A 21,028-nucleotide genomic window follows, 5' to 3' on the forward strand; every position below is an offset into this window, starting at 1 on the left:
AGTTTCAGGAGGGAAGAAGTCAGGTCTCACTGCTGTTTTTTCAGGTTTGTGAAACTAGATTGTGTTTGAGACAAGCAGGGCTTGCCAGATGGTAGTTGTAAGTTATTTTTATAGAAATTTGGAACACCTTAATTTGTGTTTAGAGTTGACGATTAGCTTCTGATTCTATAAGTTTTTATAAATTGGGTTCTTGGTATTAATCCAATTCAGATTTTGCTGGTTTATTTATTCGTTTCCATACTTTTCATTTTCCCCTTTGTCTGTTAGAAACACTGGCAGTGTCTTGAGTCAGGTAGCAGAGTGGAATGAGGAGAAAGAGGTAGCTTCCAACAGTTGAATTGAACTGTTCACAGGTCTTTCCCTTCGTATAACATTGCTTTTTAATGGGAGTCATTCAGCCAGCGGGCTAGGCCTCTAAGCTCTGAAAGGAAAGGATAGGTGGGTTATGATAAAATATGAGGCCTCAGCGAGAATGGAAGGAAAGAATCGTAGCCTTGTCCACAGAAACGGCAAAAATATGAGTATGTTTCTAAGAACTTAAAGAATATAACTCTGTTGTATTTTGGATTTTCTCTTTAGTATTAATAAGGTGAAAAGCACCTTGTAGTACTAAATAGCATTTAACAGGGTCACATTATAAACCCAAGCACATTTTTTAAGCTCTTACTCTGGGATTATTTTTTTTTTCATTTTTTAAAATAGTTCATACTATCATTTGGGGGAAAAAAAAACCTGGCCAATTACTGTCATAGATTTTAGCTCCATAGCTAATTAGGGCTTCCCGGAACTGAGTGTATGGATCCAAATGAAGTGAGCCAGCCAGTGGGAACTACAGCTCCTGGTTAGGTGGAGGAATTCGTTTCATTTAATGGGACTTGATTTGTTTGGTTTTCTTTCTTGTTTTTTTGTAGCTGATTTTACCTGTGAGATGGCATTTGTGAAAGATGGGTGGGTCCCTTTGAGATTCTTTATTTACCCACATAAGGATCCTATATTTCCTTCACTAGAATTGACAGATGTCCCTCCCCGCAATGAACAAGAAGTTTTCTCTTCTGCACCCATAGGGGACTATATCCCTGGTGAAATAGAAGTAACTTTGCTTGTCAAACCCGACACCCACTGGAACTAGAGTAATGCCACCTCAAGCAGCCAGGCCCTGGGGCACAACCGCTGTCATCTGGCCCAGATTGAGCTGTTTCCTAGGTCCTTGTGGGGATCAGATGGTGTCATGCTCCTGATGACCAGATCTCACGGTGGTGTCAGCTTTCTGACCACACTGCTTAGACTCTGGCTAGAAGATTTTTCTGGCTTTGGCATCCTTGATTTTTTAATCTGAACAATCAAGAGAAAAACATCATAGAAAAGCAGAATTCATAGACGATTACTCCAAAAGAACCATGCAGCTGTGTGTGAGATGACAACTCTACATAAGCAAGTTGAAATACCCAAGGTAGAAGTTTTCAACAAGGTTCTTCTTGCTTCTGTTTTGTTTTGCTTTATTGTTTGTGTGTTTTGAATGCAGCCTGCAAATATCAAAAAGATTTTGAAAATGCTAACCCATTGATTGTGTAGGACAGGAAATGATCAGATAGTTCTGCTGATTCGTCTGTGGGAAAAGGTGTTATTACTATTGGGAGACACTTCTCCAGGGTTCTCTCAAGTTTCTGCACAACTTGTGAGGGAGCACTAACTACCCTTTTTTCTGGATAATCTTTTCAAGGAAATTGTATAGCAAACGACCTGGAAAATAACGATAGTATCTCTCCCTAGAGTAAAAGGTGGACCTGCTTATTGTTCAGTGTAATAAAGACAGTGTCTCCCTTCAGGACAAAGGGAAAGTTGGCTTACAGATCCTTATAAAAGATCTGGGTTCCCTAAGCTCAGGGTCCTCAGCTGTGATGCAGAAACCCCCCAGCTAGCTTGGCCTGGCCACTTCATCTCCTGGGAGTTGGGATGCAGAGAAACTGACATAATCATGATGTCCATACTTCATTCTGCCTGGGCTCTGAGCCATGCAGTTTTTTTGTCTCATGTCTTCTGCCAGCATCCCTGAGACGGTGGCAGGCTAACCTGTTAGCTTGCAAGCTGGGCAAAATCTCGGACCCTCCACCAGTTTTGCTACTCTAGCACTAGAAAAGAACCTCCTTTCATAAAAACTGGTGGGGAAGGCATGGAAATTCACTGATGATTGATACATATTTAATATACAGAGTTGGTAATTTGTATTTTAATTCTATCACGCCAAGTGAATTACTGGAATTTTCCAAACATTTGTAACTTATTGTACCATTGTTTGTAAAATCCTTACCTCCATTAAAAAGGATTTTGGCTTTTATCTGACTGAGTTTTAGCTGGTGTTAGAGCAGTTTGTGATTTGTTAGCTGAATGTCTACCAGTAGCTTTCTGCAAGCTAAGAAAAAATATAAATACTATCTATTTATCTGTATATGAAATACCTTCTCAATAGTCCAGCCAACTCAGCTATTTTGGAGGAATTACTTTTCGTTATGAGTGAGCATTTTTTCATATCTGCAAAAAGCAGTCACAGCTAGCTCTGTGTATTTCACAAGGATCAGTCACGTCCTCCAGACGTCTTGTTTTGATAGTCAAGGTTTGCCTTAACTCTTTTTCATAATACCCTTGAACTGACCTTTGAAGGATGTATATCATTTCAAAAAATTGAGTGAAAAGGGTGGCATTCCATGTTAAAAGAGAAAACAAAAACAATCAGTATGATTTCCATGCTGCTTCAAGGGAAGCCACGTGGGACTTTACAGACACGCCTGATGGGCTCCCATCAGCTGCACTGCACACCCCACCCATCATAGCAGGACTGTTGGCACACCATCATCTTCGGGGCTGAGGACTGCAGGCTGGCGGGTTGGCTGCTCTGTCACTTGCCCCAGGTAGGATGGGTTCTGGCTAACTAGCAGCTATACCATCTGGAATTGATGAGACACTTGTTCTTAAGAACAGCCTGGGTTCCAAACTCCTGGCTTGAGGACATTTCTCTGCACACTCCAGATTTTTAAGAGTAACATATTTTCCCTGAGACGTGATACTATTTTCACATGTGATAAGCGAGGTCTGCTACAGCCGCTGTCTTCCGAAAGAATAAGTAGAGTTTACCCCCCTTACCGCTAATGTTGCTGTAACTCAGTGGTTCTCAAGTGTGGTCCGCAGAGCAGTAGTCACAGCATCACCTGGCAACTTGTTGGAAATGCAAATCCTTGGCCCCGTGTCAGAACATCTGGGGCGGGTCCAGCGATGTCTAGTTTAACAAGCCTCCTAGGTGATTCTGATGCCCATTGGACTTTGACACCCACAGGTGTGGCTCACTGTGTCTCAGGTCAGAAGAGGAGGAGGTTAGTTTGGTTACAAGCAGGGGAAGGACAGATTAAGAGCGGTGGTGTCAGATGTATAAAGAAACACTGGTAGCATTTATTAAGTAAATCTATTGATTTTTTTTTAATTTAAGAAAATATATCTAATGCTTGTCCTGTATACTGTTAGGATACAAATGTGAATAAGACATTCCACGAATATCTCAGGGTCTTTTGGTTGGACAATGTATGCCTGCAGGCAAAATCCAATTTGCCACATGTTTTTGTAAATAAAGTTTTATTAGGACACAGCCACATCCATTCATTTGCACATGGTCCATGGCTGCTTTTAGACAACAATGCAGAGTCGAGCAGTGCAACAAAGACCATATGGCCCGCAAAGCTGAAGACATTTAATATATGGTGCTTTAATAAAAGTTTGCTGACACCAGGTCTAGTGTTTAAAGGGAAAATACTTTCTATATCCCAGTAGTTATACACAAATGGAGCTGAGGATTAAGTGTATATGCAAGGGTTCTTCTGTCCTCCAGTGTTACATTCGTACAGAAGTTTTGCAGTGGCACACAATTTAGCTTCATGGATGTTATTACCATGGAAGGTGTACAGACTGTTTGACAAGAAGCAGAGTACTTATCTGTCAAACACTTTGGTGTGTGAGAGGGAAAAGGGGTATGTGAAAAATACAGAAATAACAGAAGGAAAAAATAAGAAAAACAAAAAATATTTTGTTTGAGAAGGGAGAATATTATCAATCAAAAAGATGTATCTTGGGAATTCCCTGGTGGTCAGAGGTTAGGACTTCACACTGTCACTGCCGAGGGCCAGGGTTCAGTCCCTGCTTGGGGAACTACGATCCCACAAGCTAAGATAAAGGAGTGTGTGGCAGGACAGGGCTGGGAAGTGAACTAAGAAGGAAAGAGGTGCGGGTTTAGAACATTCCTAGCTGCCTGGCAGGGGGTGGGCAGGTGAGACTCCCAGGGAATTCTGGGATGCCAAAGGGGGCAGAACGAGGGGAGGGGCACACTCTGCTCCTCCATAAGTCTGCAGTATTTGCATGCTTATCAATAGTTGAGATGGCTAGATTTCTTACCCTGCGCTATATTCTTGCTGCTAACTGACCAACTGTGTGGTGATCCTGTAGAAAAAGCACTGAGTTTCCGTTTAAGAAGCCTGGGTTACTTCCTGGATTTACTTCTGATTGTCTGACTTTGGGCAAATCATTTTGTGGCTCAGGGTCTCTCTTCCCATTTTCGAGATGCTATTCAGGCTTCCTCCTGCATCCACACTGTGTTATTTTACCAGACTCACTTCTCACTGAGAGGTGAGCTAGGGGCACACACAGAGTGTTCCCCCAGCAACCTGGCTGAAGGAGAAAAAGAAGAAAAGACTAGCAGACAAGTGGATCCTTCTAAAAAGAGGACTTGTTGAATAGTTTGGCACAAGGGCATTAGTTTCCCTCAAAAGAGTTGACGTTGATTTATTTCAGACTCACACCTAATGATAGATCTCTCCTCCTCCTGAAGAGATTCTTTACTGTGAAAATGTTTAGAGGGGGAAATGGCCAGCCGGATTCCATGTCTGTGATCGTATTTCTCATTCTTTCAGGAATTCTTCTTTAAATGTGGAGCACACCCGACCTCTGACAAGGAAACATCAGTAGCTTTGAACCTGATCACAACAAATAGTCGAGACATCACCTGCATAACATGTACGGACATCAGGTAAGGATCTGAAAACACTGTTGCTCTCAACATCTGGCTTTCTCAACGTCTCTGAAAACAATAGGTAATTCAAGTCACTTTTTAAGTTTTCAAATGAGAAATCCGAAACATTTTTCTATAAGTCAGAAGGCAGCCCACCAGCCAGTATTTTAGAACCTTCCATTAAAGTTGATAAAGATGGCATTAAAATATGTAGTGTTGATCATATTATCTTACTAGGAGCATTGCCTCTGTGTTTCCTGCTGTTAAGCTGTGACCTTTATATTAACAACTCACAACATCTTTCTAAGGAAATGAACCACCTCCCAGATACACAAGGAGACAATTGCTGGAAAAATAATATTGCCTCTTGCAAGAAAAATTTTCCTGTCATTATTTTTTGGGGATTTTATAAATAAAAGCTACTGTATTCATACACAGCTACTATACATACACAGTTAGATTTAAGTGTGTATGTATAACTAACCACTTGATTGAATAAGGCCCCTTCTCATATCAGGCAGCAGAGGAATGCCCTCTCTGTAGGTTAGAGAAAATGACTATTTCTCCTTATGTTGACAGATTCATGCATAGGGATGTCATTAAAGCCTGCATGAGGACACCCCAATATTCTGCATTTGTATTTTGCTGATTGTTGTGTTTTCCTGTTAATGCTTTATTTTTGGTTTTAGAAATAATTAACTTAAAGTGTTAGAAATTTTATCCTCATGGTTAAAAAGATTTTGGTTTAATTCTTTCCGGTATCTTGAGTATGCCTGAACATTTGCATGTCTGTATGGTGCGTGTGTGTGTGTGTATATGTACATATGCGTGTGTGTGTGTGCTATATGTAATCGTATTGTATATAGAGTTTTGTATGTGGCTTTTTCCATTTAACATGATAGCGTGATAATATTTCCCTGCCATGGAATATTCCATGAAAACACATTTTTATAGGTACCTAAGATTCCATCATATGGGAATATTTTACTTTATTTAGTCATTTCCCTATTAGTAAGTAACACTGAACTCCATACCCTTTTCCAGAAATTATTGCATGCTTTGAAGCTAAGAACACAGGCAAAGGAATTGGAACAGGAGGGCAGTGGAATGGACAGGTTTAAAGTTCTTGATGCATGTTGCCAAGTTTATTTCCAGAGGAAGCTTGCACCATTTTAGATTGTAAATGTCCATGTTTATTTTATTTATTTTCATATGTGTACCAATCATACATCATTAGTCAAATTAGACATAATTAACCACACAATAGATTAAGACCAGAGGATAGTGTTAATTTACCTGTAAATATTTTTTCTGTATACTCCTTATCATACTAGTGCAAGGTAAGAATTTTAAAGACAGTTTTAGGTTTATAACAGAATTGAAAGGAAGGTACAGAGATTTCATATATACTTCCTGTCCCCACGCATGTGTAGCTTCCCCCATTATCAACATCCTCACCAGAATGGTACATTTTTTGCCAAGGTTGAACCTGTACTGACATATCGTAATCACCCAAAGCCCATGGTTTATCTTATGGTTCACTGCCGGTGCTGTATATTCTATGAATTTAGACAAATATATAATGACATGTCAATGATTCTGTTATCATATAGAGTATTTTCATTGCCCTAAAATTTTTCTGTGCCCTACCTTCCATCTCTGTCAACCACCGAACTTCTTATTGCCTTCATAGTTTTGCCTTATCCAGACTGTCATATCATTGGAATCATACAGTATGTAGGCATCTCAGGTTGGCTTCTTTCACTCAGTGACATGCATTTAAGGTTCCTCCATGTCTTCATAGCTTCGCAGCTTATTTCTTTTTAACACTGACAATATTCTGTTGTCTGAATGTCAGTTAATCATCCATTCACCTACTGAAGGATGTCATGTTGCTTCCAACTGTTGGCAATTTTGAATAAAACTGCTGTCAACATCCATGTGCAGATTTTTGTGTGGACATAAGTTTCCCAACTCCTTTGGGTAAATACCGAAGTAGGTGATTGCTGGATCATATGGTAAGAGTTTTGTAAGAAACCGTCAAACTGTCTTTCAAAGTGGCTGTACCATTTTCCTTTTCCACCAGCAACACATGACAGTTCCTGTTGCTCCACACCCTATCCAGCATTTGGTGTTGTCAGTGTTCTGGATTTTGGCCATTCTAATAACTTTGTAGTGATATTTCATTGTTGCTTTAATTTGCACTTCCCTGATGACATATGATGTGGAACATCTTTTTATACGCTTATTTGCTATCTGTATGTCTTCTTTGGTGAGGTGTCTGTTATGGTCTTTGGCCCATTTTTTAATTAGATTGTTTGTTTTCTTTTTGTTGAGTTTTAAGAGTTTCTGGTATATTTTGGATAAGTCCTTTATCAGATGTGTGTCTTGCAAATATTTTCTCTCAGTCTGTGGCTTGTTTTCTCATAATCTTGACATTGTATTTTGTGGAGCAAAAGTTCTGAATTTTAATGAAGTCCAGCTTATCAATTATTTCTTTTATTCCTTGTGGCTGTGGTGTTGTATCTAAAAAGTTGTGCCATGACCAAGGTCATCTAGGTTTTCTCCTATGTTATCTTCTAAGAGTCTTATGGTTTTGTGTTTTATATGTAGGTCTGTGATCCATTTTGAGTTAATTTTTGTGAAGGGTGTAAGGTCTGTGTCTAGGTCCATTTTTGCATGTAGATGTCCCATTTTTCCAGCATTGTTTGTTGGAAAGAATATCTTTGCTCCATTGTATTGCCTTTGCTCTTTTGTCAAAGATCAGGGTCTATTTCTGGGCCCTCTATTCTGTTCCACTGATCTCTATGTCTATTCTTTCACCAACACTACACTGTCTTGATTACTATAGCTTCATAGTAAGTCTTAAAGTCAGGTAATGTCAGTCCAACTTTGTTTTTTCATTCAATATTGTGTTGACTATTTTGGGTCTTTTCCTCTCCAACTAAACTTTAAAATCAATTTGTTGATATCCATAAAATAATGCTGGGATTTTGATTGGAATTTCATTGCATGTATGCATTGATTCGAGAGGAACCCACAACTTGATAATATTGAGTCTTCCTATCCACAAACATGGAATACCTCCATTTATTTAGTTCTTCTTTGATTTCATCAATCAGAGTTTTGTAGTTTTCCTTATACAAGTCTTATTTTATATTTTGTTAGATTTATACCTAAGTACTTCAATTTTCAGGTGCCAATGTAAATGGTATTGTGTTTTTATTTCAAATTGCACATATTCATTCTTGGTATATAGGAAGGCAATTGACTTTTGCATATTAACCTTGTACCTTGCAACCTTGGTATAAGTGCTTATTATTTCCAGGATATTTTTGTCGATTCTTTTGTATTTTCTGCATGGATGATCATATCATCTGTGAACAAAGACAGTTTTTTGTCTTCCTTCCCAATCTGTATACCTTTATTTCCTTTTCTTGCCTTATTTCATTAGCTAGGACTTACAGTATGATGTCGAAAAGGAATAGTGAGAGGGCACATCCTTGTCTTGTACCTGATCTTAGTGGGAAAGTTCAAGTTTCTTACATGAAGTATGACATTAGTTGTAGATATTTTGTTGATAGAGTTTATCAAGTTCGGGAAGTCCCCCTCTTATTCCTACTTTACTGAAAGTGTTTATCATGAATGCATGTTAGACTTTGTCAGATTTTTGTTCTGCGTCTATTGATATTATCATGTGATTTTTCTTTTTTAGTCTGTTGATGTAATGGATTACATTAATTCATTCTTCAATGTTGAATCTGCCTTGTAAACTCTAGGATAAACCCCACTTGGCCATTGTGTATAATACTTTTTATACATTTTTAGATTTTATTTGCTATATTTTGTTGAGGATTTTTCTTCTATGTTCATGAGAGATATTGGTCTGTAGTTTTCTTGTATTGCCTTTGTCTGGTTTTGATATTAATGTAATGCTGGCCTCCTATAATGAATTAGGAAGCATTTATCCTGCTTCTATTCTCTGAAATAGTTTGTAGAGAATTGGTAGCAAGTTAATGAATTTTATTTATTTTTGTGCTTACAAACATGTACTTCTGTATAAAAAGAGATTGGCATTTTTCATCTACCTTCTTAATAATAATTCTCTCTTTTTATGATTCTTTACAAGTGTATAATAACATATTCAAGGAACTCCAATGCCACTAAGCTAATTTTTTGACCTTAGCAATATAACAATCTCTTAAGCCTTCAGTTTCCTTATAAAATCCAAGAATTGAAGTAGGTAATCTGTAAGGCTCTGACTGGTTCTGAAGAACTGCAAAAGGTAGAAACAGTCCTTGTTCACAGCCTATAAATCAATAGCATCATTTGAGAAAGCACTTGTTTGTGGTCTTGTCTTCTGACAGATGCAAAAATAAAAAATGAGGTTTTCAATGATACTGCCCTCCAAATGACACATATTGGTTGTAATATGTAGAAAAATGTGTAAGATAAATGTGCTATTCATTTCCAGATGTTAGGCTTAAATTTTAATTCAGGTACGTGATTTGTGTCTTTTGAGTTTATATTGTATATAAAGTATTTCCTGTCTCTTAAAGAAAAAAGTGAACTATCTAAGGGCTAAAACATCCTGAGGTTTTGTGTGACCCATCAGGTTCCCATCTGCCATCCAGCCTTGCAGTCCCCACTCCTTATTTACAGTAGTGGCTTGATCTTCATCCAGTTCAGGTTATCAGTTGATAGTCTTAGGTTTATGAGTAAATAGTGAATTGAGCCAAAAGCAAAAACTTGAGCCAAAACCAGAAATTACAGCACTTGAAGGAATAATAGCTGTACTGTTAAGTATTTACAGTAGAAATTATATCAAAAAGGTTCAACACATTCCTGGATACCTCAGTTGCACTCAGGAATAACAATATTCAGCCACAAAAAAATGACACGGGCAATGCCAAAGTAAGACTTGTATTCCTTCCCCAACCAGTATGTATATCTTGGGGCTCACCCTGATATCAGGTAGCTTCAGGGGAAAACAGTATTTCTGTACGGTGAATCTTACTTTACAAAATGAGCCTTCTTAAAATTTAAAAATATAAAATTTGAAAACATACAAAATAGAAAAATTATTACCATGATATCATTTGGCAAAAAGTAAAAAATCACCACCCTCCTTCCTTAGCTTTGCTTCTTCTAAAGCTGCCTAGTACATCCCTGTACTTTTCACCTTTATTCATTATTCCTCGGTTTACAAAGTTGAAGACAAACTAAAAAACAACCATGTTTACAGTCAAAATTTCACCTTCCAGAAACATGTTCTATAGTCCACTTCCCAGTAGGACATTAAATCTAAGAAGCACTACTACCTTGTAATTTTCCTTAACTCTTCCAATAAAGTCTTACGTTTTCGATGTCATTGTTGTTTGATATAAATGTTTTTAAATAATTTTCTTGCTTTCAAATTTGTGTTAAGGTTCATTCAGACTACTGAAGCAATGCCTTGGATTGCACACTTAAAAGATTTACTTGGGCTTGGAGATTAGTAAAGGTTTATCTGAAAGTCTGTTTGGACTTGTTTTGGTGTTCCTGAGGGAGAGTGATTTGACTATGATTTGGTAGTATTTTGGTATGAATTCATTCGTTGATTTAACAAAGAGAGATGAGAAATGGGTATCTTAGTTTTATGTTCCCTTTGAATGCATTTGTTATGTCTAAGCTTCTCTTGTCAATTCTATATAGAAGTTCCTTTTATGTTGCTTAATGGCTATCTTCTATCAACTTTACCCTTTCTTGACATTTTGGTGTCAGATGGAAACGTATGATTTTATTCATCTTCAGGCTCTGAAGAGCATTGTGAGAGACTACAGGTATACTCACATAGGATTTAACCGAAATCTTTTTTTTTTTATTGGAGTATAATTGCTTTAAAATGTTGTGTTAGTTTCTGCTGTACAGTGAAGTGAATGAGCTATATGTATACATATATCCCTTCCCTCTTGGACCTCCCCCCAATCCCACCCATCTAGGTCATCACAGAGTCTTTTTCAGTAAGTGGCTTTATTTCTGTAATGGAAAAATCCTTGAAATTGTGTGTGTGTGTATGTGTCATAGCAGCAGTGATCTTCTTTGAGTGTACAGATCTATATATTTCTCCTATCTGACCCAAATAGTATGTGTACTCCTAGGTAATGTAACATGCCAGGAACAAAAAATACTTCCCTTTAAGTATGGGAGTATCTTGGAGTGTCCATCTTACATAGCATTCTAGAGAAAGGTAAATCAGAATACCAAATTGATAGTAGAATAAACAGGAGTACCTTCTATAGTAGAATGGAATATCTTATAACTTTTTAAGGTGAAAGAGGAAACTTCAAAGATAGGTCTTCTAGCTTGAAATGAGTTACTTCACACTGTGCCCAGACCCCATTGGAGTAAGATCTCTCTACTTAAGCTGTGAGATTCTTTCCTGAAAAGTGTGGCACACCTCAGTCTGATCCAGTCTTGAGGGAGAGCTGCTATAAACCCTTCCAGAAAGGAGAATCCTTCATGTGGGTAAAGCCTTACATTAAGGCAATTGCATTGCCTCTTTTGAAATTCGAAGGTGGTGCTTAATGACCTGTAATTCTTTAATTTCAAATTCTTTGAACGTCTATCTTACATATGAAGAAGTTGAGGCTAAGACATTTTAAAAATTACACCTGGTCTTACCACGAGGAACTGGCTGAACCAACCTACACATCAAGGCCTGTGTGTTTTTCTCTCATCACACCTTACCGCCTGCATGGTCCCAGTTTTCTCTGGACAATAAAAGGCAAGCTATCTGGTGATGTTGGAAGGTAGGTTTTCATGTGAAAAGGAAAATACTAGCAGTAAAGTGAAATACAAAGACAATTAAACACCAGTAAGAGTTGAAGAAAGCAGCTGTATACATGCCTATCCGCTCTAAGTTGTAGGCTGCTAGAAGGATGAGGTCCAAGCTTGACTGATGTGCAAACCTGACTGATGCTATTGATACAATGTCCTGCACAAGTCTTTGCATCCAAGAGATTTACATAAATATTTGCTGGTTTGGATTAAAGTAAATCTGTTTTATTCAGTGTGACAAACAGAAAACAAATTGTTTTTATATGGAACTCTCTACTTTTAAAAATCCCTACTGAATCTAATGGAATTTTCCAAACTGAGTTAAATAAAATAAATTAATGAGAAATCAATAGAGAGTTTTAAGGCACTATAAGAAATAAGGGAGAAAGCCAAATTTCAGAGTCCTACTCATAGGAGATAGATTACTCAGCTGTATTGTTTGGGGTCAAGTTACTTATAAAAACAGAAGAAGTATTTTATCAACATTGAGACTTTGAAATGTGAGCCATGTCAGTTTTAATGTCAGTCAGTGACCTTCATTTCTCCTGCAGTGAACCCTGTAGATTTCAGATCCAAGCGGCTGCATCAGCGGGGTTTCCTGGAGATGTTACAGGTGCTTGTGCATGAAATTCATAAGCCTCACCTTTTCATTTAACTGTCGCTGCAGGTGCACAGCAGCCCCCGCTGGCACTAGTAGGACAATATTGCAAATCCTTCTGGACCAATTTCGTATCTATTAAGGTCAACCTTCCATGTTGTAACCGTCTGGATTTTAAGCAGTTCATTTTCTGATGGTGGATGTTAAGAAGCGGCTGTATTCCTAAAGCATCCAAGTGGCCCTCACTAGGACTTTGGTGACAGCCGAGCATTATTTTTAAGACCCATTTTCATTGGAAATAAATGCCCACAGAGTCTTTAAAGAGCTAATTTTGCTTAGAAAAATATTGTAAGTGACTTGTGCATTTGCTTTTAATTGCAACTTTATCCTTAAAATTAGCAATTCATTATAAACTTGTTGAGGGAAAGAAATTATGTGTATTGCAAATAATATTTGCACTGATTCATATCCTCAGAAAATTTAAACTGCTGGGATATTTCTTAGTGGTAAGCAATGATATCATCTACCTCTCCCTCTATATACATCATCTACGTAGTTCTTGTTTCTCATGACATTTAGAATTAAGTATTTGCAGATTTGTCCTTTGTGGCTTCACAGCTTGTAGAGCTATTTGCAACCAAATAAGCAATAGTCTCAATAACCTAGAGCGCAGACAAGTTATTTATTGAAGTAAGGGTCATGATGTGTTGATTCTGTTTCTTGTTAATTTGACAAATTCTGTGTCAAAGAAAACATGGCCTCAATTCCGGCATCTGAAGTACACTGGGAATGGAATTTCAAGGGTTTCTAGGTCTAGATGTAGATTTTCACAGCACTAAGGGCTGCTTCATGTGCTGTTGTGACAGTCCTTACACCATCACACCCACACATTGATGTGCAGAAGTGTGAACACAGAAGCCAGCATCCTATAATTATAATATCAATACCCTGGGCAAAGCAATTTTATTCAGAAGTCTATGGTCTTTAATGCCTCCTTCTCTTATAGAAAGAACTCAAAAGTCAATCAATCTGTTCATGCAACGGATATTTATTGAGCTCATCTGTCACTCAAGGAACTGTTTCAGGGGCTTCAAGCTGAGATACACATGTTTTTAAGTAGGATACAGGGAGAGCCAGTGCCAGCTGCACAGGCTTGTAGATGAGTAGTGTGGTAGAGATGGGCTCGTCCAGGCAAGGCAGAACTTGACATTGCAACTTCAGTGCATTCTCGGTGTCATTGCTCTGAAACAGGGACCCACACTTAGCTCTTTAGGCCAAGATTTTCCAGTGATTTTTTTCACTTGACCAAGACAACATTTAAAAAATACATAGGATAATTTGCTCTTACATCCAGCCAGCTAGATACTGACATTACCTGCTCTGCTGAAGCACTTCCTCCTTTCATGTCACCCTGGAAAGAACCTTGACCCTTGATCCCAAAACTAAACTCTGACACCTGGTGCTGTCATTACTGGTCTCCATCCAGTTCCTCCTCCTGAGCCATTTTGTTTAAAACGTATGTTTGTATTTTTTTTAACTAAAAAAAAACAAAAACAAAAACAAAAAAACAGGTGCCTAAAGTCTTCTTTAGTTGTAGTGTGACTAAAACATTTAAAATTGTTAATGCCTCCAATGGATGTTTCGCTACAGATCATAATATTTTAACTGAGGAAACCTACCTCTACTGGCAGCAAGCTCAGAGAAGACTTTGATAAAGTAATCTCAATTCTAACATGTTTTTAATTAAAATGAGCAAATATTTCTGACAGAATATTATCCCAAGTACTGTTTTTTGCTCCACTCAGAGAACCTTTCTTTGACAAGCATTTTTACAAAACAGAACTTGCCAAATAAGTTATTTTTATTTATGCATATTTTGAAAGTTCTACCACATTTAGATGCAGCAGAATCAGTTTTCTCAATTCCACTTCTTTGTGATATCAATACGGAAACTACAAATTAAAAATAGGAGTTTCACTGAAAAATTCTTCCCACCAATTGAAATATTCCAAAAGTTCAGTTATAGATTTCAGAATGGAAATCCAGTATATCATTTGAGTTCTCATCATTTAATCTTATCAGTTTCCCCCCTACTTTTACAGGGATTAGTTTCAATGTCTTCTCGCAAACCTTTTCCAGTGATTTATAGTTACTTGAGGCTTCAAAAGCTGAAGATTTGGGGCACTCATTAGTTGAATACCTTGATTAAAGATTGCTAATTGATTTTGAACAAAATGCCAACAAATTTAGAAGACTCTTGTAAAGTAGTTAGTACTATTGTAGTGTAGGGGAGGAAAAAAAAATACTTTCCTTCTACCCTCTAGGTTCTCCAGCTGGGGTTCTGACAAAAGACAGAATAAAAAGAAAAGAAAGAAATTTATTAGCACATGCAACACACATACACATGGGAGTACCCAGAGATGAGTAACTCAAACAGATGGTTAGAACTTGGGCTTCTGTAGCCCCTTAGCCAAAGAACAATACATTTGTGGAGAAGCGACAAGACAAAGGAAAAGGACATTGAACTTCTACGGCAACAGATTGTGGGAAGGTAAATATATGGTGGAACTAATGGAAGGTAAGGACAAGTTAGTAAAGTTTGTTGTATAGACTCCTCTGGTGCCCTCTGGGCTGATAAGGGTCTAAAGTTGTCTCCAGTGAGTAACTTCTGTCCTTGATAGAGAGGGGAGGGGGATACACTGACAAATGTTTGTCCTGCTTTTAGGCAAATCAGGGAGGGCAGAGAGCTTTTCTTATGTCTGCTCCCTCTCAATCGGCTTCAGCTCAAAATAATTCTTATGCCAAAGTGACGCATTTTGGGTTGGCATATTTTCCCACCCTTCAGTTGACACTAGACTTGATTTACAAAGTAGTTTTTTCAAGGCTGAAACTTTCCTAAAAGTTGGACTGATAATGAGCTGCAGAGAGACAACAGAGATGCTTTTGTACCCAAAGTCTGTTTTGTCACAATTTTGTGGTTCAGTTACTGTCTTTATAAAAATATTTGTAAATTTTGACAACTACAGCTTCTGCTTTGATTGGTAGAATATCACAGCTTGTTTGAACACAATTATGAGTTAGATGCGTCCCATGATTACTTCCAAGCATGTTCCACACGTTCCTAAATTTAATAAGGACGTTGTTCTTAACCATAAGGCTGTATTCCACTGAAATATATATTCACATCATCACTTTAAAAACAAATAACATATTCAATGTAGAGCTTTTAAACAGAATTTGCACTAGAATTCACAATAAATTCAGATATTTCACCATCAAGAGAATAAATTTCCAAACGCTTTACTTTGAGTCAATGAATTACATGAAAAGAAAAACTGAACAATTATTGGATTTAACAGGTTTTCCATTTTTATTGTACAATGACATGACAGAAAACTATTCAGTTTAACTCCTTATGAAGTTCTTCTGCTAAGCAAGCTAACACTGACAGCTATCACTTAACTTTTTGTATATGCACAAGAAAACTTGGAATCAAAACTGAGTAAATTAACTTAGTCATTTGATCTAAATGAAAAGTCACACTTCACTGAATAATATGTAAATGTACCTTCTGAGCTGCATGTGTGAAATTGAATTCTTTGTGCACAGTATTCTTAAAATAACTACAGACTGTAGTAGACACTGATAATTCTTCAGTAGGTTTGTGTCTCTGGTCTTTGTCTCGTCAGTGATATTTTAAAAGCCCCTCTGGTAGATAGAAAATGTTGACTAATACCTAGGCAACTTAAATAGTCATCATTAACTTTCTTGAGAAATAGAAAATCTGTACTGCAATATTGTGATTTATAATAAGAAATATTTGTTCTCTGTCCCCCATCAGAGCCCCTAAAACCTTTGGAATTTCCTAAGTGCTGAGAGCAACAATGGTGCCTTTCATTATGTTAAGGAGGTTACTTTGGGTTGCACCTGAGACTGAGGGCTGGTTGCCAGGGGAAGCAACCTTTGTGATTAGAGGGTTGGAACTTTCAGTTCCAACTTTCCCACATACCTTGCCTTTGCCTCTCTTCCACCTGGCTGTTCTGAGTTCTATCCTTTCATAATAAACTGGTAATCTAGTATGTAAAATATTTCTCTGAGTTCCGTGAACCACTCTAGCAAATTATTGAAATCGAAGGAGGGGTCATGGAACTTCCAATCTATAACAGTGGGTCAGAATCCCAGGTGACAACCTGGAGTTGCGGTTGGCATCTGAAGGTGGGAGGGAGTAGTTTTGTAAGGCTAAACACTTAATTTGCAGAATCTGATGCTATCCCCTGGTAGATAGTGTCAGAAACGAACTGCAGGTCCCTCAGCTGGTGTCGGATCATTGTTTGGTGGTGGTGGGAAGCCTCCACACATTGGCATTAGTATTAGAATCTTATGTACTTAACATGTACTTCTTTTAACATATTAACCTATTAAACTACTTCTTTTAACATATTACTGTTGGAAGGGTTTATTCCAAAATAAGTACCTGATACCAACAATCACAGTAAATAATTGTTCTAGATTTATAATTAATAAGTGACAAAAAGCCCTGCAGCAGAAGCCTTCTGACTACTTTCCCATGGTCTCTATACTGTCTGTCTTCTATCTGTACATACTTCATGTAGAGTGAACCTATAAATTCCTACAGTTTCCCTTGATCCCACCAACTGTTGGCCTGGTGGCTTCGTGCATCTCTCAGACTTCAGACCAGTCCCAGCACAGACGGACACATGTACTTCACATGCTGTAGATGAGACAGTGGCAGAGAACATAGAAGTACGTGTGTATGTGTACCCAAACCAGTCCAGCTTATTTTAATGTGGCTGATAATAATACTACTACTTTGAATAATGACAAATCTAGGATAAACACTAAATCAGACAGGATGCACAGACAAAAGCAAATATTGGGATTGTCTTGGGTATATCTTGTCATATCGTCCTCTTATGTATGCCTCTGAGACCAGGAGTTCCCTGGCTCCACATTTGGTAACCCGAGCGCCCAGAGACCATAGGAAGGAGATATAACACTAGCACATCACTTCTTACAGGTAAACACCTGTGAACTGAGACCCAAAAGTCACACTTGCAACCCTATCCCTCCTCCTTTCCAAGGTCATGTGTCACTGTTTATTGGGAGATAACTATGAACTTGAATATGAGAAAGAATGAAATGGGAGGGGATGGTGGCAGTTGCTGCAATCCAGAGAGGGCTCAACTTTCATTAAGCTCCACCCTTCAGTCTGAGATGCTGCTGGCCTCATTCTCCAATGCTGGCATGCAAGATGAAATCATAACGTTTCCCAAAATTTCGCATAACAAATCTGTCTCTCTCTTCACTAGATAAACCTCAAGTTGTGATGCTAGAACCACTGGGGTTGGGGGAGGTCCCAGTGTAGATAATAATAATTAGTGTTATACACAAACAGGGGCATATGACAGGGCGTCCCTGCATCGTTCTCCATGCTCATTAGTGAGAATCCCCAATGATAAGTGAACTATTCTCTTTGTTCCTAAACAACAGTAGTAAAGCAGCCTGCCTTCCGGCTAGGTAAGGGGTTGGCATTTGGTTTTCTTACGTCCACAGACTGACTGATTCCTTGTTCTGACAAAGACGCTTTATTCCAAGCAAGACAGATTGACTATCTGTCCCCAGCGAGCAGCAATCCTTGATTGTTCCAGCATGCCCCCTGTGCTAACAGTAACTAATCCCCATTCCACCTCACTTTCACATTTACTTAAACCTCGTCTCTTTCAGAATACCTCTTCTGGGGAAGGCTTTTCCTATTTGTATCACGCTCGTGAGTACAGAAATATGTATAGACCATTAATCCAAGAGTTATTTACAGACACGTATTATTGCATAAGTAGTCTTAAAGCATTCCCTAAATTCTTATATCCTTACTGCAGAATTTATCCCCGAGAGCTAAAGGAGAGTTAGTCTGCTTCTTCCTTCTTCCCCTCCCATTTTCCCTCTTTTTTTTCATATTTAAGATTGTGGGGTCTTTAGTTTGACTCCAATGGCCTTCCCGGCTCCTGAGATGGGTGGGTGGTATAGTGGTTCCAGGCGCTGTCTTTGAAGACAGACTGTGTGGATCCAGAATGCGGCTCTTTCCTCCTCACCCCATCTTTCCAGATGAGAAGAGTGCCTCCTCATTTTCACAAAGTTACTGTGAGGATTAAGTGCGTCAAGCCTTGCAATTTCAGCCTCAAATGGTGATTTCCAAAGTTCTAATTTCTGAAGCCTAGATTTTACGATCCCTACCCCATTTCCTCAGAGAAAGTAGAAATGCATTACACTTCACAAAAGGTGTGCAAGTGTGTAGGTGGCACCATCGGGTGCAGACAGCTCCAGGAAGGGGGTCATCAGGACAGGCTTTGCCTCCTGAATCCACCAGCAATTGATTGTCTGACTTGGGGGACATCAGTTATTTTGACCTTCATTTCCTAAACTTGGTTAATTCCTGAGGTGGTGTTAAAATCAAATAAGTTAATTTCTACGAATACGCTTTGAAAATTTTAGATCTCTACTCAAATGCAGCACATCAGTTGTAATGATTATGATTAATAATCCTTTTCCCCTTGGGGAAATATATGTACATAAATAGTTTTTTTGGAAATGAAACATTAATCCAATCGGGAATATCTGGCCCTAAGTCTCCACTCAGAGGAAATATTTTGAGTTTCGAGGGACCATGCTGCTGCAGGCAAAAGAATTTTGATATTAACGGGAGGAATTTTGTGGGCATGTGATTGTATAAAAAGTGGTTGTAAAAGAAATTGGGCCTTGGTGACCAAAATATATTTGGGGAGGATAAGACTTCTTTAATAGGATAGCTTTGGAAATTTTAGTAGAGATTTAACTTCTTAAATGTGGCTACTGTAAAAGCTGTGACAGGGGACATATAGCAGGTTGAGTTCTTCAGAAGCAGAAATTGAAACAGAAGTTGATGTGTAAGATTTTTTTACTTATTCATTAGAGACCAAGGCCTGTGAAGGGGAAAGGGAAGGAACGAGCTTGGCAGCTCAGACTTGGCCAGCTGCATGGGGCGCTCTGGAGTGAGTGTGGCCCACAGAGCGCCCAGGGCTGAGTCGGACCGAGCCTTTAGCTCCTGCCTTGCTTAGCCTCATGACATTGCTGCTGGACGGTCACTGATGCAGATCCTGAAGGAGCTGAGGGCTGGGAGCACTTGCTGACCACACGCCCCGCAGCTAGGCAGCAAATCCTTTGAAGCGGGATCTGTGTGGTACCACTCTGTATTCCTTACAAGCCACAGACAAGAGGCATGAAAAGAACCTGAGAATCCTGAGAAGAGTTATTTAGGACAGTATTAGAAAGTAGAGTGTACAATACGTATTTCTGGACAAGAATTAACAAATATAATCACATTGAACCTCTTCTGGTAATTGCTATAATGTGATTACCAAGAACTTACTCCATTCAATGGAATAATGTACAGTTTTGAGAGCAGAAATAGACTGAACTACTATATTCCTTACACACCCGGACATTCTTACATAAAATGCAAGTCCTGTCACAATGCTAATAGCTGCAAAAGAAAATCCAAGTTTTAATCATTCACATTTTTTTGCACATATCATGATATTGATTTCATGTAAAACTGCTGTAAATTTTTACTGTTATATGTGATATAAATGATCACTTTTAAAAAACATAAGATATATTTACATAATCAAAATGTATCTTAAGAAAAGTTTAGGAAACAGACTTCAAAATTTAGTTTCATATTCAAAACCCATATGGTTTAAGAGGCATGAGAAGAGATGAAGGATCCACGTGCCTTACCAGAAATACTGTTGTCGCTCTAAAACTTTACCACAGTACAAACAATCAACAATGTCACTCATAAATTACCCTAGTAAATTAATAATTAATTCACTGATTCTTAAATGCAAACATTCTGTATCTCCTTATTTGTGCCTTTTCACTGTTCAAGGACTTGATATCAATATTAACATCTTAAGCTTTATGGAATTCCATGAGCTTCTGGCATGTGGAATTACATTTTGTTGTCAACTAGACTTTCTTAATTTGAATTGTTTTTATGCCCATTTTAAAGGCTATTATATTTACAAATATATTTTCTCAGTGATCATTTCAAAGGTTAACCTCAAATTATGTCCATTGATAAACCTGTCTTGACTTAGTTAAAGTAATCCTCTACAAAAGAGGAATGGGTAGGTTAATGGATCCACATAGCTGAATTAAAGCCTGGACTGAAAAGGAGTTGAGAAGACTTTCCCACTGAGTTGATTCCTTTGTCTCCTGGTGGCATGATGGGGCAGAAAGCAAACACAATCGAGGTCAGACCTGGACTTAATTACAAGCTGTGTAAACTCAAGCTAGTCATTCAACCCTCAGCTACCATTTTATCTAGTGAGGCTGATAATACCCACTTAAAAGGGCTGTCAGGGTTGGGGTGATAGTCCAATAATAAAATCCGTGTGAAGGTGCTTGGTAAACTGTAAAATGGTATTCAGTGTTATTAGCAATGGGCAATCTCCCCCAGATTTGCCAGTCCCTCTTAGAGCCTCTGCTACTCCAGAGGTTTGCAT

General features: G+C 38.3%; 1 protein-coding gene across 3 annotated transcripts in view; it reads left to right on the plus strand.

Annotated features, from left to right (window-relative positions):
* The window catches only part of PRKN (parkin RBR E3 ubiquitin protein ligase), a 1,292,350-nt gene that overhangs the window by 691,296 nt on the left and 580,026 nt on the right, over positions 1-21,028 (plus strand). For all 3 annotated transcript variants that reach the window (XM_036871110.1, XM_036871111.1, XM_036871112.1), the window contains exon 7: positions 4,950-5,065. In XM_036871110.1, coding sequence (XP_036727005.1) covers positions 4,950-5,065 — 116 coding nt within the window. The remainder of the gene's footprint in view (positions 1-4,949; positions 5,066-21,028) is intronic.

The sequence above is a fragment of the Balaenoptera musculus genome, chromosome 12 (genome assembly GCF_009873245.2).
Source record: "Balaenoptera musculus isolate JJ_BM4_2016_0621 chromosome 12, mBalMus1.pri.v3, whole genome shotgun sequence".
Classification (NCBI taxonomy): Eukaryota; Metazoa; Chordata; class Mammalia; order Artiodactyla; family Balaenopteridae; genus Balaenoptera; species Balaenoptera musculus.